The sequence below is a fragment of the Eriocheir sinensis genome, chromosome 25, assembly GCF_024679095.1.
Source record: "Eriocheir sinensis breed Jianghai 21 chromosome 25, ASM2467909v1, whole genome shotgun sequence".
NCBI lineage: Eukaryota > Metazoa > Arthropoda > Malacostraca > Decapoda > Varunidae > Eriocheir > Eriocheir sinensis.
Window position 1 is genome coordinate 11,047,012 of NC_066533.1, and position 17,608 is coordinate 11,064,619.

The window sequence follows — 17,608 nt, forward strand, 5'->3', positions numbered from 1 at the left end:
ATGAGGCTGTGCCACCAGTTGACTCTCATCCAGCCCGTGTAGTTTGTCACCTCGAACTCCTCCTCGAAGTTGAAGGTGAAGCCGTAGGTGTAGTTGGTCGAGGTGATGTAGCGGCCGCCCTCGAGCCTCGGCGGGAGTGTCAAGTCATAAATCACCGTCTCGTTGTCCTGGACCAGCGTGTAGATCGTGTTGTCGAAGAAGGACCTCTTGGCCAAGGCGTCCATTGCGGTCATCTTGCCGGAGTTCGTCAAAAAGTTCCTTCAACGCGTCGAAATCCACACCAACACAACCACAACAACGAGTCCACCCTTAAACAGATCCTCCTAGATCAGTTCACTTCACAGGGCCTTGACTTGTCACTTGCACTTGCACGAGGAGGAGTAGGAGGAGGAGGGGGAGTAGGAGGGGGAGTAGGAGGAGCAGGCTACGGACGGGGCTGGGGATGGTCGTGTCACCCGCGCGGTTAGTGGTGGAGTGAAGCTTCGGTGCTCCCCAGACTCGCCTTGCCTTCCGTGTGGCGGCGGCGATGGTGGTGGTGGGGAAGTGGGTCGAGCGTGGTGGTGGGTGGAGTAAGTGAGGGAGAGGGGGTAGGGAGGGAGGAGGAGGAGGAGGAGGCGTGATGATGGATAAAGATACTGACGGGTATGAATGACTGTTTCTTGAGTCTATAGTTTAAGTGCCTGGCTCGACCCTGAAACATATGCAATAAAAGATAATAAAACAGACCGATAAAGAGAAGAGACGAAAAATACTGATGGTAATGGTTAACCAGCAACAATGAGAGCACTTTCTTTTTTTCCTCCTCTTCTTTTCCTTCCTTTCGTCCGTCCTTTCACTTTCCTTCAGTTCATCCTCTGTACAGGTGAGGAATGTGATCGTAGCGCGCCCTCACACACACACACACACACACACACACACACACACACACACTTGAATATGACAAAGAGGAAAGGCGTTTACTGATTAGAGGGTCACACTAATTCCTTTTTCCTTTTTCTTTTTTTTACCATCAGTTGTGAGTTTGCTATTCGTTCGAACTAATTCCTCTCCAGAATAAAAATCTCTTAATTAATGTCTGTGAACTGGCCGGAGCGTGTGTCTGCATACTTGCCGTGAGAAAGCCTGCATGGGATACCTGTAAACACGTCAGCTATGAAGCATCAACACACACAACAATGGAAAGACAGAAAACAACAACAAAAACAGCAACAACTTTCACCGTGATCTACTGACGGATAATATTGTTCACCGTCAAAGAATTTACATACACGAAAATTCCTCATATATATACAGCAATTTAAAATGTTTACCGGGGTATAATCAGAAAAAAAAGTAGGAAAAGTTGAACTCCTACACGTGTTTAACCTTCAATGCGACACCTACACAATGATACACAAGGATTTACGGTAACTTCGAGCCCAAGGTAGTTATAGAGGTGAATTAACTAAGAAAAATGGGAGGAAAGGTGACACATCCTTATGTTTTACCCTCTGTACAAGACCTACACAATGATACACAAGGATTTACGGTAACTTCAAGAGCCCAAAGTAGTTATAGAGGCGAATTAACAAAGATAAAAGGGAGGAAATGTGAAACGTCTTGATGTTTTACCCTCTGTACAAGACCTAAACAATGCGATAAGGAAATTACAAGAGGCGAAGGTAATTATAGAGGTGGAAACAGCCTACACATCAACCCTTGCGTCAGTGAGGAAGGTGGCAGACACACAGCAGCTGCTACTCCCTGTGCTCTCTTATCAAGGGTTATCACCGCGACGAGTAAGCTTTTTATGGCCCCAGGATCATCGGGAAAGTATACGGGAAGGGATGTAACAATGGCTCATTTTCTCAGACGTTTTCGGCTCTCACAACTATTTCCATCGCCCACAATGGAGATGAGTCTGTTTCTCATGAATGTTCTTCCTGTTCCTGGTGTCCTCGGTGTCCGGCCTTGTCAAACTATCACTAGACTAATACTAATACAGTCTCATTGAAATCCTTATTCAATGTGGGTATATGTAGGCCCTGAAAGGTTTGAGAATATGGGAAAAGAGGAAACGACTGCCGAAAGGAAAGAAGGACTGATTTCAATTCTTCTACTGGTGCTGTTTGGTGCTTCTGTGGTCTGCAAAGGAAGGTTGTTGTTTCCTCTACAATCTAATCTGTATCCGTGAGGTTTACAAGATAGCAAGCCTGGCCTCATCAGCAGCTCCCCTGACGGCAAAAATTTTAAACTTCATCTAGACTTGGGAAAAACGATTCGTCAAAAATGTCACAACTCGAGAATCAGGGGAAAACGGAGATGTGTGGGGATTTCAAGGCGGAGCATCCATGGGAGAATATAAAGTGATTGCCTTAAACCTCACCATCCCCTCATCCCTCCCCCTACAGACCTTAACACCATCTCCCTCATGCATTAAAAGTTACTCTGCCTTTGTTTATGTTCTCCAAACCTCGAGGGGGTAACATTAGAAAGCCCCAGCCCGCATACGCAACACCGCACTTCTCCCCACCACAACCACAAAGATTAATAACATAACGCACATAATTATACACGTGAGATGAGTCAAGCTTCTGCCATATGTTGCCTCTCCACCTGCAGTCATATTGTTCAACGTCTCGACACCCAGACACACATTTGACAAGGCTTTCGTGGGAGTTATGTGTGGAATCTCCAGGTGTAGTTTTTTGCCTCTGGTGATATTATGCGTGAAAATGTACTCGTGAGAATGGGACTTATATCTTCTGAGGCATTTATAAATAGTTGTGGGGAGAGGCGGAAGTGTCTGAGAGTAACGAACTAGAGGAAGGCTAATATAATACGTGTAAATATGTCACCCGGGCGAAAGAAATGAGAAACGAAGGTGAAACGAATGGTAAAGCGAGCCAGAGAGAGAGAGAGAGTGAGAGAGAGATGGTCGGCGCGTTGGTAAACATTACTGAGCCGTTTAGCGCTGGCGGTGAAAGCCGGTTGCACACATTATCATTACGGCCTTAAGTCTTTACCTGCAGAAGAGAGGAGAGGAGAGAAGGGAGAAGAGAAGACGAAGAGACACAAACCCACAGAAAACGAAGTAAAAAAACCGCTGCCATACTTCTTAAAATGCAAATCAGGAGAAACCAACGGCGTAGCGTCAATATTGGGTTAAAAGTTTCATCACACTCGGTTACTTTATTTTCTATCGTTTTGTGAAGACGAAGAGACAGAAACCTACAGTGAACGAAGTAAAAAACAACTGTCATACTTCTAAAAATGAAAACCAAAAGAAACCAACGGGCGGAGTCAATATTAGGCTAAAAGTATTCGTCGTATTAGATTTCACAGTTACTTCTTTGTCCATTGTGTCGACTCTTGAGTGGTGGGGGAGTGGCGGGAAGGTGAGGGTGATAATAATAGGCTCTGGTGATGATATATAGCGACGATGATGGTGACGGGTTGTGGCGGTGATAGCTAGGGGTGATGATGATGATTATGATAGGTTGTGAAACGTTAGCGAGACAAACGTTGCGTAATAAGGCTATGGAGCAGTGTTGCCAGCATAGTGTTGCATCATTGATCGACCGACGCGTGCCTGAGTGTGAGTTCGCAAGCATTCATAATCACTGCAGCTGTCTGTCTGTCTATACGCCTGTCTTTCTGTCCGTATACACCTGACACTATTATGCTTCTCAGGTGTGTTCTGTCAGGTGTTGAGGGTTGTCAGTAAATTCATTCCATTCATTCACAATTAGTTCTTGATATTGACGTAGGTGACTCATGCATGTTAGTCTAATACTGTGCTGGTTTCACTTTTATTTTTCTCTGTCTGTCTGTTTGTCTGTGTGTGGGGGTGGTGGGGGAGGGGGAGTGTGTGTGTGTGTGTGTGTGTAATTTTGTGTCTGGATGTGTTTCTTTGTTTAGTCACGACGCCTCACTCCCCTCCTTTGTCTCTCTCTCTCTCTCTCTCTCTCTCTCTCTCTCTCTCTGCCATCGACTATTGCTTTTTGCGCGCGTTTGTGTAATATTTGAGAAGCATAACAAAAAGATGGTGAGCGAGCGGAAAAAAAATGCCCACGTAACTCCTCTTCCTCCTCCTCCTCCTCCAAGGATAAAAAAAAAAAAAAAAAAAAACTAGTGCGAGAAAGTGTAGTGACGTCTTACGCGATATTTTTTTGTCGGTATTTTTTTTCGCATGAATTTATCGCGTCCATTTTTTTGCGCTTCGACTCAACAACCTTCACTTTTTACATCGATTTCTTTTTTTACTATTTATTACATGTTGTGGTGCTTTTTTTTTTCCCTTCCTCCCTCCCTCCCTTCTTTCCTCTCCTCACCTTCATTTTCTTTCGCTCCATGAAGGAAAAAAATAGGAAAAAAAGGTTATTTCTCAAGGAGTTTTTTTTTCATCACTTGCATTGAAGAGAGAAAAAAGTCGCGTGGTATAAACTTTTTCTCCTCGATTGATTTTTGGAGGATAAAAAAAATATATCCGGGAATTGGATCAAACGAGAGAGAGAGAGAGAGAGAGAGAGAGAGAGAGAGAGAGAGAGAGAGAGAGAGAGAGAGAGAGAGAGAGAGAGAGAGAGAGAGAGAGAGTAATGAAGAGCAATTAAACACGGAAATTAGCGAACTTTTCTACGCTAACGAAAGAGAGGAAAAGTTTATGAAGCAGATGTTACGAGAAAGAGAGAACAAGAAACACACACACACACACACACACACACACACACACGCACACACAAAACACCCTTCCCCCCCTCCCCACACAAGACATTAAACCCCCTTCCCTCTTCCCCCTCAACTGCGAAACATCCCATCGATCCCATGCTTTCATTAACACCCAGGCGCCTGGTAAATAAATACGGAGGTCTCTCAACACACCTGTGGGAATTCCCTCTCTACCTTCCCCTAATTACGGACAGGTGACAGGGACGTGGTCAGGTTAATGAGCCACACCTGCTTTGCCCAACCAGCCAGGTGCGAGAGAGAGAGAGAGAGAGAGAGAGAGAGAGAGAGAGAGAGAGAGAGAGAGAGAGAGAGAGAGAGAGAGAGAGAGAGAGAGAGAGAGAGAGAGAGAGAGAGAATAAGGGAGCTAGGGAGAGAGAGAGAGAGAGAGAGAGAGAGAGAGAGAGAGAGAGAGAGAGAGAGAGAGAGAGAGAGAGAGAGAGATAGTCCTATAGATTAACCATATAAATGTTTCTGGAAATAAAACAAGGGAAGGAGAGCGGGAGGGAGAGATAACGAGGGAGAGAGGAGGGAGAGAAGGAGTAAAGAGAAAGGAAGGGTAGGAATAAGCGATGAGAGAGAGAGAGAGAGAGAGAGAGAGAGAGAGAGAGAGAGAATATTGAAAGTTTAATCGGAGTTGCGTGACTGCCTCTCTCTCTCTCTCTCTCTCTCTCTCTCTCGTGTGTGTGTGTGTGTGTGTGTGTGTGTGTGTGTTAGCGCGTGTCCTTGCTGATATGTGCGTGCGTGTGTGCGTGTATAGTTCCTGCATCATCACCACTCACCATCAGATATTTCCGTGACATAGTGTGCTACTGTATACGATATTTTACCTTTTTTTTCTCTCTCTCTCTCTCTCTCTCACACTGGATTATAGACCTTCCTACAATTAAAAATGAGTTCCTTCCTATCTGTCCTTCATCCTCCGCTCCCCTCCTTCACAACACCCCTGGGGAATTGTAATGACCCGGAGGAGGAGGAGGAGGAGGAGGAGGGAAAACCAGGCAGCAAAGGAGTAAAAGGGATGATGAGCTAAGAAAGAGCAGGTAGAAAGGATGGAAGTTCAAAGAAAAGGAAGGAGGAGGAAGAGGAGGAGAATAAGGAGGAGAAGTAGGGAGATAAAGGGGCAGGCGTGTGTGTCTATCTTCCTGTCATCTCACATTCCTTCCTTCTCACTTCTCTCCTCTTCTTTTCACCCTCCTCCACCACTTCCTCCTCCTCCTGCTCCTCCTTCAGACAAAGAAACAAGAGAATTTTCAACCTGCTTCCTCTTTAACTTGCTCTTTTTCGTTTCTCCTTTTTGTTTCTTTGCATTTTCTTAACCATCTTCTCCTCCTCCTCCTCCTAGCTAATTGCGGGCACACGACTCCTCTATAATGAGAGAGAGAGAGAGAGAGAGAGAGAGAGAGAGAGAGAGAGAGAGAGAGAGAGAGAGAGAGAGAGAGAGTATAAATAAAAAAGAGAGATATAAGATGAAAAATAAAGAAAGAAGAAGAGAGGTAGAGAAAACAAGAGAGGAAAGGTTGCAACAAATCATGATGAGAGGGAAGATTAAAAAAAAGAGGAGGAGGACGAAGAAGAGGAGGAGGAGGAGGAGGAAGAGGAGGAGGAGGAGGAGGATGAGCTGGAGGAGAGGTGAAAGGAGGGAAAGGTGGCGAACTGTGGAGACAAGCAAAAAAAAAAAGAGAGAGAGAGAGAGAGAGAGAGAGAGAGAGAGAGAGAGAGAGAGAGAGAGAGAGAGAGAGAGAGAAACACGCCACGCACAGAAGTAGTAAAATGGAAAGTAAACAAAGGAAATCAAACCAAACATGCACGGCCTATAAAAAAAAGAAAAACAACCTATAAAACCACTAGTGTCCTAAACTTATAAACTCACACCATCACCACTGACCTGACCTGACCTGACCTGACCTGACCTGACCTAACATGACCAACGCGGAACACTACACAACGCATTCTATATAGTAGTAACATCAACACTACGGTATCGCCTTCTTTTATAACCCTTCACAACCTAATATATATAACGCAATTACACATAAAGAGGGCAGCGTATAAATTATAGTAGCCTAACATTGCGCTTTGCTTTCTCGTAACCTTTCGCCTCCAGTAATCGTCAACAATCTAATCTGCAACCCAATTCCACAGACGTCGCATTCCATTCTTCGTAATCTTCACCTCCAGTAACCCTATAAACTGATCTCTAGCGTAAGACAAAAATAGCCTATAGCACATTTTTTGTAAGCCTTTGCCTCCACTAACCTAAACAACTTTATCTCTAGCGCATTAACACAAACAGCGTAACGCATCTTATAGTACTCATTGCGTAGTTCTTCCTTGTATACTCTCGCAACTTAATCTGTAACGCAATGAGATAAACAACGAAGCACATCTATAGAACTCATGACGCAGCGCTTCCTTGTAACCCCCGTAAGCTAAACTGTAACGCAAGTAGACAAACATCAGGACACCTCTCCTCCCGAAATTGACCTCTCTTTCGGCCACCTCTTTTGATTTTTTTTTAGGAGCAGAGAGTAACGGGCTTTTTTTTTTATTATTGTTTCCTTTTTTGTGTCCCCTTGAGCTGTCTCCTTTGTTGTAAAAAAAGAAAAGAAAAAATAGCACCACTTCCTACAGTACACACCAGCATTACACAGCACTTCTTGTAACACCTGTAAGCAATTCATCTGTAGCGCAAGAAGACATAACGCATCGTACATTAACACCAACATTACGCAGCACGTCTTTATAACCCTGTGAACAATAATTAATCTGTAACGCAACAAGACAACAGCTCGGCGCGTCGCACAGTCACACCAGCGTTACACGGTACTTCTGGTAACCTTTTGCAAATAATCTGTAACGCAAGAATACATATACAGCTTAGAGCATCCATCAGTCTCACCAGCAATACGCAGCGGTTCCTTGCATCACACGTATTGCCGCAGGGAAGGCTACAGAGCTCCTTTACGACTCCGCTGGCAGATGGGCCCCGGAAGAACTAGCCCGCAAAACTAAGTCACGCAATCAAAATACCACTTTCCACGCGGCTACGGAGCAAGTCAAGCGTTTGGGGTTCGTTTAACAATAAGTATATCGCGTTGTATAATAAATATGTTATAGTTTGTATATAGGCTGTCTCCTACACCGCGTAATTTGAATAAAATATGCATAAAACAAGTGTGCAGCGCTTCCTTGCAACCAACCATCAGCCCCGCCGCAGAAGTGACAAGAAATCGTGTAATGTCTCGCACGTAATACTATGCTGCCCTACGCGCGTGTGTGTGTTTGGTTAAGGGGTTAGGAGGGGGTCTCTCAACAATAACAGCAACAAAAGCAACAACAACAACAGCTACATGACGCCAAGCGGTCGACCCGGGTCCTCTCGGCTCTTCGCTCTCCGCTTTCACTTTCCGTCTGACGCCGATGTCTCTCTCTCTCTCTCTCTCTCTCTCTCTCTCTCTCTCTCTCTCTCTCTCCTCTGAACTTCTTTAATCTCTTAATCTATGACTTTATGGTTCTTTTTCTTAACATTTTCCCTTGTCTTTTATTTTCTCTTCCTTTTCCATTTCCTTTTCTTTGCAATAATTTATTCGTCGTTATAATTACTCCCTTTATGTATGGCTTTATGTTTTCTTTTCTTTAATTTTTCTTTTTCTTTCCTTTTCCCCTCCTTTTCCTCCTCCTTTTCCATTTCCGTTTCCCTTTCTTTTCATTCCTATCATTCGTCTTGTTATTATTCCCCTGTTATCATTACTTCCCCCTTTCGGAGAGCCGCCCCTCCCCCTTTATCCTCCCTTTCTCCTTCCTCTTCGCTACGCCCTACACATTGTTCCCAGCCTCACCGTAATATGGCGGGAGTCTCATAATTACTAGTGTCTATACTCGTGTAAATAAAAGGAGAAAGCTACGTTGGCCCACTCGCGCCTGGTCACTATACTGTCTTCCTGCTGCAAGTAGCCATCAGACCTAACCATGAGACCAAAGTTTATATGAGGTGTCTAAGATCATGGTAAATAAGATCAACGTTTACATAAGGTGTCTAAGATCATGAGGTACACACACTCAAAAAAGTATCGCATTGTTTTCCTTCAGATGAAAAATCACGTAGTAGGGAAAAACTGTAGATTATCAAGATAAACAGTTACGTCTAGGGCCGGCCTTACAGTGGGGTCCGACGCGTTTCACACTGAGCAACCCGGTAATCTCGGTAGGGTTGGTAAAAGTGCGATCTCCCCAACCACCTCAGCTCTGCTGGGGGGAGCAGGACAGGACCCCCGTAAGGGAGGGATAAAGAGAAAGGGACACACTGAGATACCAAATATCACCATAATATTAACGGAGTGATTTGAGTGCCACTTGTTTAATTAAGCTTTACATGCACAAATTACAAAACAATGTTCATATGATACACGTAACAGCGGTGGGGAGAAGTATTCCCCCACGTCAAAGACAAAAACGTCAACCATCAACGCATGTCAGATATAGTTCGGTTCATGATGCGCCATCCTGGAACTAATGCTTCCACTGAACGTGTCTTTTCTCTCATGAACAAGCTGTGGACATCTGAAAAAAACAACTTCAATTTGCAACGCTAAAAGCATTGTCAAAAGCATTCTAATACAATAAAAGCAATTATGCCTGAAATGTTTTTCTAACCATGCTGCTATAGCGAATATCTAACAATAACGCAAGGTGTTTAACATATTTTCTCCTAAATGGACGAAATTTTAACTATTCACTTGTGTGTGAAGTGTTAAAGCAATCACCCAAACACGACAATATTATAGTGCTACATACAACACAGATCAAGTCACTTCGACTAAAACTCCACCTGTGTGTTTCATGAAGCGTTACTGTGCCAGCTCAAATTCTGCTTCATTTACGAGTCCCGCTCACTTGGTTCAGGCGAGTGAAGCCACACCCAACACACGCAGTTATACCAACATGAGTAGCATGTTATCAACGGCTTCGTCCTTGGTGTCAGTTTGTATCTTGTTGAATGTGTAATGATACTTATTTGAGTGTGTGTACATAAGATCAACGTTTCTATAGGTCTCTACGGCACTTCAAGGAGGATCAAGGTGCTTCTCCATCCGAATCTGATCATCTCTTTAGACTACTCAATTTTTTTTACTTATACTACTAACACTCTTCTATACTTTTACACTTTTACAGGAGCGTTTTTCTTTCCCTTTAAGCTATTTCCGTCTCTGTAAAAAAATATTATCGCTCTTTTGGCCACTCAGTTCTTTTACACTTACACTACTTACACTCTATACTTTCATACTTGTTCAGGGGCATTTCTTTTTACCCTTAAGCTACTTCCGTTACGAAAAAAAGAAAAATATATAGACGTGCAAGGACAACAAAGACGGTCACCAAGTCGTAAAGAAACCGCATTATTCTCACACACAGAAGCTGGCCTCCGCGAACCGCTAAATGTGACTAATTACCGCGTTACCGTTAGTTAGTTCGTTAGTCAGTCAGGGCCAGCGGCGGCAGAAGCAACCAACTTTCTCTCTCCGGAGCGCTCACGAGTCCAAGCAGAACACACACACACACACACACGGACGTCAATATTGCAACCATTCTATATCTCCCTTCTCGGCCCTGAACACATACGAGGTTTTTCTTTAATATATATACGTATAACACTCCTGAAGGCCGCTATTGACTTTCATGTACGCTCTTGCAACAGTCATGGAGAAAGAATCATATAAGGAAGATTGTTTATACGTGATACTAGTGTTTATTAACTAGCTCGGCCTTGTAATTCCTCTTGTGGGACGAAGTCAGTTAGACATGTTGGATTTTCCGAAGTCGACACATTACACACTCAGTGATATACAAAAAATCAACAAAACCACACCTCGAAAAACGGTTCAAAAGAGACAAATCAGGCACATAATTGTTGATGAAGATTACACGACGTTTAAAAAATCAGGCCATAAAGTCTTTTGTTCGGTCAGGATAACACATGTTTGTAGGTAGGCTAGGCAATCATTCTCTTCAAATAGCCTATTAATAAACTATGGATACTTCTCCTTTCTATTTGCTCTTATGATAGGCTATTGGTAATGTAAGGACGCTTCTTTTTCCTAGTTCTTCCCTTATGATAGCTAAGTAGTAATAAGTGATTCTCTCCCTTTTCCTCCTCCTTTTCCATTTCCCTTTCTCTACATTACTATCATGCGTGTTCTTATAATTTCTCCGTTATCATTATTCCTATCCCCCCCCCCTCCCCCCCCCCCTCAAGCCTCCTCTCCTTTCTTCAATCCTCCTTTCCTCCTCTCTTCTTCCTACTTTCCCTCATAGTCTAGTTGGAGGCGTGGATTCAATTATTCAGAAGCTTCGATTATGTTTTTTCTGCCCTTACGAAACAATAGTGTAATTTCTAATCCTTACGAGTCTTTAGTCTGGCGAAGGTGGCGGTAAATATGCTGAGTTAAAATATAATTTGTTCCTCGGACTTATAAAAAAACAAACTAACCCAGAAGTAGAGTAGTAGAGTCAGCCATTAGTCAAGCGAGCATCGTAGTCTATAATTAGTCATTCACCTCCAGACTCGAAAAACAGGCTATAACAATATTCGTAGACTGGGAAGACCGGTCAGACTGGAACGGTGTGCGGACAGGGAAAGTGTAAACAATGGGAAAAAAGTGGAGGGCAAACATAGCGAGTGAGACGGACGGAATATATGAATGAGTTGCAGCGTTTCCGAAAGTACAATAGATCCTGGACTCGCTCTTTCCGTGACCCTAAAAAAATATAAGAATGAAAAAGTATAAATGAACGAAGAGCAATTACAGCGAGTGAAATGAACGGAATATATGAATGAGTTGCAGCGTTTCCGAAAGTACAATAGATCCTGGGCTCGCTCTTTCCGTGACCCTAAAAAAATATAAGAATGAAAAAATATAAATGAACGAAGAGCAATTACAGCGAGTGAAATGAACGGAATATATGAATGAGTTGCAGCGTTTCTGTAAGTAAAATAGATCCTGGGCTCGCTCTTTCCTTGACTAATAAGCTAGAGAGAGAAAAAAAAAATCATAAGAGAAGAAATTAAATTAACGAAGAGCAATTACAGGAAGTGAAATGAACAAAAATATAAGAATGAAAAAATATATATGAACGAAGAGCAATTACAGCGAGTGAAATGAATGGAATATATGAATGAGTTGCAGCGTTTCTGTAAGTAAAATAGATCCTGGGCTCGCTCTTTCCTTGACTAATAAGCTAGAGAGAGAGAAAAAAAAAAAAATCATAAGCGAAGAAATTAAATGAACGAAGAGCAATTACAGCGAGTGAGACGGATGGAATATATGAATGAGTTGCAGCGTTTCCGAAAGTACAATGGATCCTGGACTCGCTCTCTCCGTGACTAATAAGCTAGAAAAAAACCCTCATAACCAAAGAAATTAAATGAACGAAGAGCGATTACAGAGTGAAACGGACGGAATATATGAATGAGTTGCAGCGTTTTCGAAAGTACAATGGATCCTGGACTCGCTCTTTCCGTGACCCTAAAAAAATATAACAATGAAAAAATATAAATGAACGAAGAGCAATTACAGCGAGTGAAACGAACGGACTGTATGAATGAATTGCGTTATTCACTTCAGGTAATTAATATCCAAGACTCACTCAATCCGTGACTAAGCCCAACTAAAAAAATAAAACACGAATATGAGAAAAAAACAGCGAAGAGCGGTTACAGTGAGTGAAAGGAATGGAATATATAAATGAACTAAAGCATTTCCTGAGGTAAGTGATATCTATGACTCATTCATGACCTCGTTCAGCGCCCCCCCCAAAAACAACAACAAAAAAAAAACGAACAACGAAAAGACTTAAAAACAATTACAGAAGGACTATATGAATGAACTAGAGTATTCCCTAACGTATACATCAGATATGACCTTAAGGCGAAGTAAAGGTCACAGTGATGAATTTACACGGTTTACGTCTTTTAGAGGTGGCCTTGACTTTTATATCGGAAATACATGGCGCCGACCTTAGCCGGGTAAAGCCAGTATCGGGAGAGCGAGAGAGAGAATGTCAGTGTTCAGTGTAAGCCAGGTCGGTGAAGGGCGATGACTTACTAGGGTTGACGTGACTAAACCAAAGATACATAAAAAAACGACAAAACATTACCGAAAACTCATTACAGCACACGATCCAGCCCTCACTCACATCCCTTGTTCCGTGACACAGGCGAGGCAAGACAAGGTAGGCTATCTGGAGCACCGCGTGGGTTCAGTAACTTGAGTCCCCCTTGTCTGTCCGCGAGTGTTTCATGCATGGCGGGGCGTAGCAGCTGCTGACCTGTCTGACTGCAGGACAAGACCCGCTGCGCCACCACGAGGTTGTATTGATTACTTTTTGTGGCCACTGTCTCCCTTAGCCAAGCTCTGGACGTGTAAGGGTGAAGGTCGGTCAGGAGGTCTCGTGGACAGGCTGGTTCTTGAGGCTCGTGTGACATCGTGAGCCCGAGGGGAAACTTTGAAATGTGTCAGTGTGTCGTGTGGTGACCTGAGCTACTACTACTACTACTACTACTACTTCTACTACTACTACAACTATTACTACTTCTACTACTGTTGGGTGACGATGTAATGCCACCCGCTGAGCAATAGTAGGTCAGAGGGAGTCATCGAATATACTCGTTTGTAAGTCGATCTCAGTGTATTCTTCGCTCTTCCAAGGTTGTGTAAAAAGAAGGAGCAAGTCGATGTTTCAAGGCTGTATTGTATTCGATTGCGGGGTGAATGCAGTAGTAGTAGTAGTAGTAATAGTAGTAATAGTAGTAGTAGTAGTAATAGTAGTAGTAGTAGAGTAGCTAAATTTGAACTTGAAAAAAATGTAGGCAAAAAATATCAACGCAATAGTTTTTACGAGTGGAAAAAAAGAGAAAAAAACACTAATATCTGTAGACTCACACGAAAATAAAAAAAGAGTATCTCGTCATAATTACTGAACTACCAACCAACAAAAGATTAGGGAAGACCAAGCAAGACCAAGGCACGCAACACACACACACACACACACACACACACACACACACACACACACTCCCCTCACACACATACACACGCTACGCACTCACGTCACGATAAACGAAACCGGATCAAACAATTATTTAACGTTAGCGAGGATAATTGGAAGCCAGGAACAGTAATCGGTTTTCCATGGACAATGTGACCCAAAATACACGTCATATAGGCCTCCAGAGAGAGAGAGAGAGAGAGAGAGAGAGAGAGGACAAAGAGTACGAAAGAAAAGGGTTGTTGATGCTGAGAAAATAGAATGAAAACGACCAGTAATTATCTACGGACGGAAAGAATGTATGTAATAATAATAGCAGTAGCAGTAGCACTAATAACAGCAGTTGTAGTAGTAGTAGTAGTAGTAACAGCAGTAGTAGTAGTAGTAGTAGTAGTAGTAGTAACAGCAGTAGTAGTAGTAGTAGTAGTAACAGCAGTAGGAGGAGACGAACAAGAACCCGGGAACGCAGCGTACACAAATATTTCCCTCGTGGTCAGTATGTCCAGCCAAGGGTCCGGCTGAGCGAGGGGAGGAGAAAGCTGCGTCGGTGGGGTCTGTCTGCGTCACCGAGCGAGCGATGTGCGGCCAGCGAGGAGACGCGCCGCCTGGAACTCTACGGAGCCTAGGTCGCGGGGAACTGAGAGTGAATGCCTCGGCGTGTTGCATGAAGGTGGAGAAGGAGGGTGAAGAAGAGGAGAGGGGGTGAGGACGTTACGAGGTACAGGGGGAGAGAACTATGTAGAAGGTGGGAGGAGAGACCGGAGGGAGAGGAGGGAGGGAAGGGAGGGAGTTCATGGAAAGGGAGAGCTGGACAGGAGGGGGTTAAGGAGGGTAAGGGAGAGAGAGAAAAGGAGGGAAGGGAAAGGGGGAGGGAGGGAAGGAAGGTATTCAGGGCGAGGAAGGGAAGGGAGAAAAGGAGAAAGCATAGAAGGGAGGGAGGGAGAGGAGTGGAGAGAAGGGAGAGAAACATACGGATAGTGGAGGAAGGGATAAAGGAGAGGAAGGAGGAGGAAAGATGGAAAACAGGAAAGGGAGAAGGAGGGAGAATAAAGGAAGAGAGAGAGAGAGAAGGGGGGTGCGTCATGAATAATTAGTTAGGTTACGACGCGAATATACTTGATCATTTTCTTCTTTTATTCATGTATCTGATTTTTCCTTTCTTGCAGTTTTTTACTGTTAGTTATTACCCTCCACTCTCTCTCTCTCTCTCTCTCTGTGTTCATTCCGATCATTAAATTTTAATATATTTCCCTCACGTGGAAACATTTTTCAAGTTTTATGGATTTCGAATAATAATAATAATAATGTTAGTAATAAAATGAAGAAGAAGAAGAAGAAGAAGAAGAAGAAAAAGAAGAAGATGAAGATGAAAAAGAAGAAGAAGAAGAAGAAGAAGAAGGAGAAGAGGAGGAAGAGGAAGAAGTGAAGAGTATAGAAAACGCAGAGGGGGCTTCGTTCAACTTGCATAACATTGTGAAGACTTGTGTTTTGGCTGACTCAATTCTCACATCATTGATCTGTATTGATGTTCCTTCTCTTTGTGTGACTTTTTTTTCTCGCCGCCAAGAAAAGAAAAGAAGCTAAAGATGCGAAGGAATGATAATGGAAGATAAAGGAGGGAGACATAGCTTATTATTATTATTATTATTATTATTATTATTATTATTATTATTATTATTATTATTATTGTTATTGTCCTGACCACATATATTCTCAGTCACTCTTCTCGTCTTCGGTTTATTTGCTTCACATAATAGTGTTTTAATTATTAAGGAAGAGTTTGTTGGTTTCCTCCTCCTCCTCCTCCTCCTCCTCCTCCTCCTTATGCTACTATAACAACTACTTTCACACGGTTATACAATATGTCATCCGTATTTACGAGTGCTGTAATTTTCTCTCTCTCTCTCTCTCTCTCTCTCTCTCTCTCTCTCTCTCTCTCTCTCTCTCTCTCTCTCTCCCCTTTCTCACGCTCTGGACACAAATCACCTCAGAAGGCAATAGGACCCCCCCTCCCCTCTGCCCCCCCATCCCCCATTCCCCCGTAACGTCCCCCCCCCCCCCTTCAGTCCAGGTAAGGGAAGGTGTACACAGGTAAACACTAGCTACACTCCCCTCACTTTCTATCTTCCTGGCGACAGCGCGTGGGACAGGTGTTGCGAGGTGGTAATTGGACACAAAAGGTAGGCAAATAAAGTGTAAAAATTAATAGTAAAAATGAATATGTTAATAGATAGACGATAAATGGTTAGTGTCGCCTCCTTCTCTATCCATTTCTCTCTCTAGGTAAAGAAGGTAAGACAAATAAATAATGTAAATGGTAATATGAAAATGATTATGTGAAGAGATTGATGGTAAATTGTTAGTGTAGGAAGTCTCTCTCTCTATCTATCTTTCTCACACACACAGATCTACTTTCAACATGCGTAGTATAAATAGTAGTAGTTCACACACATCAGTATCGGTGTATAAACAAGAGTAGCTTCTCACAAAAACAATCTTACACCTTCTTCCCTTTCTCTCTCGTCCTCGTGGGTGTGTTTGATGTAGACGAGGACAGAGGCAGCGCGGCGTGGGTGATTGTGTTATCTCGTGTTCTGACAACCCTCTAGACATACCACGCCACGCCACACCACACCACACTACACACACCGGAAATTGAGGGAGTGATGCAAGGAGAGAGAGAGAAGGAGAGGGAGTGAAAGAAATACTGTGTCAGGAATAACATAACGAAGGAATGGAGTGACGTAGGGAGAGGGTAGGAAGGAATGACGAGAGGGAGGAGGGAGGGAGCAAGAAAGGGAACGGAAAAAACATACTGAAGGAAAGAACTAGAAGGAATACAGAAGGGAGCCTGTGAGGGAAGGGCTGAGTGAGGGAATGCAGGCAGGAAGGCAGGAGGGAGTGTGTGTGTCAACTTCGTCACTTACCGTAGGCCGCACAGGCAGTAGGTGGAGTAGAGGCCGAAGTTTTTGTAGACGTAGATCAGCTCCTCCAGGGACCTGACGCCGCCGTAGAGGCTGAACACCGCCAGGATCACGTTCCACACAAACAGCTGCTTGCGGAGGTCAAAGGCAGGCCGCGTCTCCATCCACTCCTTGAGGCCGAACACCACGGCCATGTAGGCGCCCACCATGTAGAAGACGATGCCCCAGTTCTTGTCAAACCACTGTATCCAGTTGCCCCCGTAGAAGTTCCCCTCGAAGGGCATCACCAGGTTATAGGACATGTTGTACAGGGACCGCCCGGCAGCCGCCTCCACGTTCGTCAAATTGATGAAGAACATCTTTTCGCTCTCCATTTCGATTTTTTTTCAGCGCACTGTCGCTTTCTCGTCACGGTGTCCAGGAGTCTACGGCACCAGCACGTACGCGATCACCACAGCTGAGGAGTGGAGAGAGCGGGTGGCGGCGGCCGGCTGTAGAGTGGTGGTGGTGGTGGCGCGGTGGCAGGAGCCGGGAGACTGACGGTGGCAGGACCCGCGCCCATCCCGCCTGTGGTCCGCCTCCCACCCACCGCCCGACCTCACCCCGCCGTCGCCCATCGATCCCGCCACGCCCATGGTCGAGAATCCTGGGTGTTGGTCCGCCACACTCGCCCGCACCGACATTTCCCAGACACCTGACTCACTGACTTGTCCCCGCCGGCGCGCCCCCGCTCACGCACCGCCGAATCACACACAGATCCGGCCTCTTTTTTTTTTTTTACCCCGCTGTGCATAACGCCATCTATTAACAAAGGCCAAACACGAATGCTAAAAATAACCGCCTTTCGTCGCTGTAACCTTCAGCACTGCAAAGGAACGAACAGAATGCTTTACCGATAACAACTTCGCTGCCAAACGTGACACGCGATCTCC

At 44.2% G+C, this 17,608-nt stretch overlaps 1 protein-coding gene across 2 annotated transcripts in view; it reads right to left on the reverse strand.

Annotated features, from left to right (window-relative positions):
- LOC127003356 (elongation of very long chain fatty acids protein 6-like) overlaps nt 1-17,251 on the reverse strand; it is a 65,660-nt gene extending 48,409 nt beyond the window's left edge. The window contains exon 1 of one of the 2 annotated variants that reach the window (XM_050869889.1): nt 16,680-17,251. In XM_050869889.1, coding sequence (XP_050725846.1) covers nt 16,680-17,050 — 371 coding nt within the window. In that variant the 5' untranslated portion in view covers nt 17,051-17,251. Of the gene's footprint in view, nt 523-16,679 lie in introns of those variants that run through there. The other variant, XM_050869888.1, reaches the window with a different exon arrangement.
- Between the last annotated feature and the right edge of the window lie 357 nt (nt 17,252-17,608).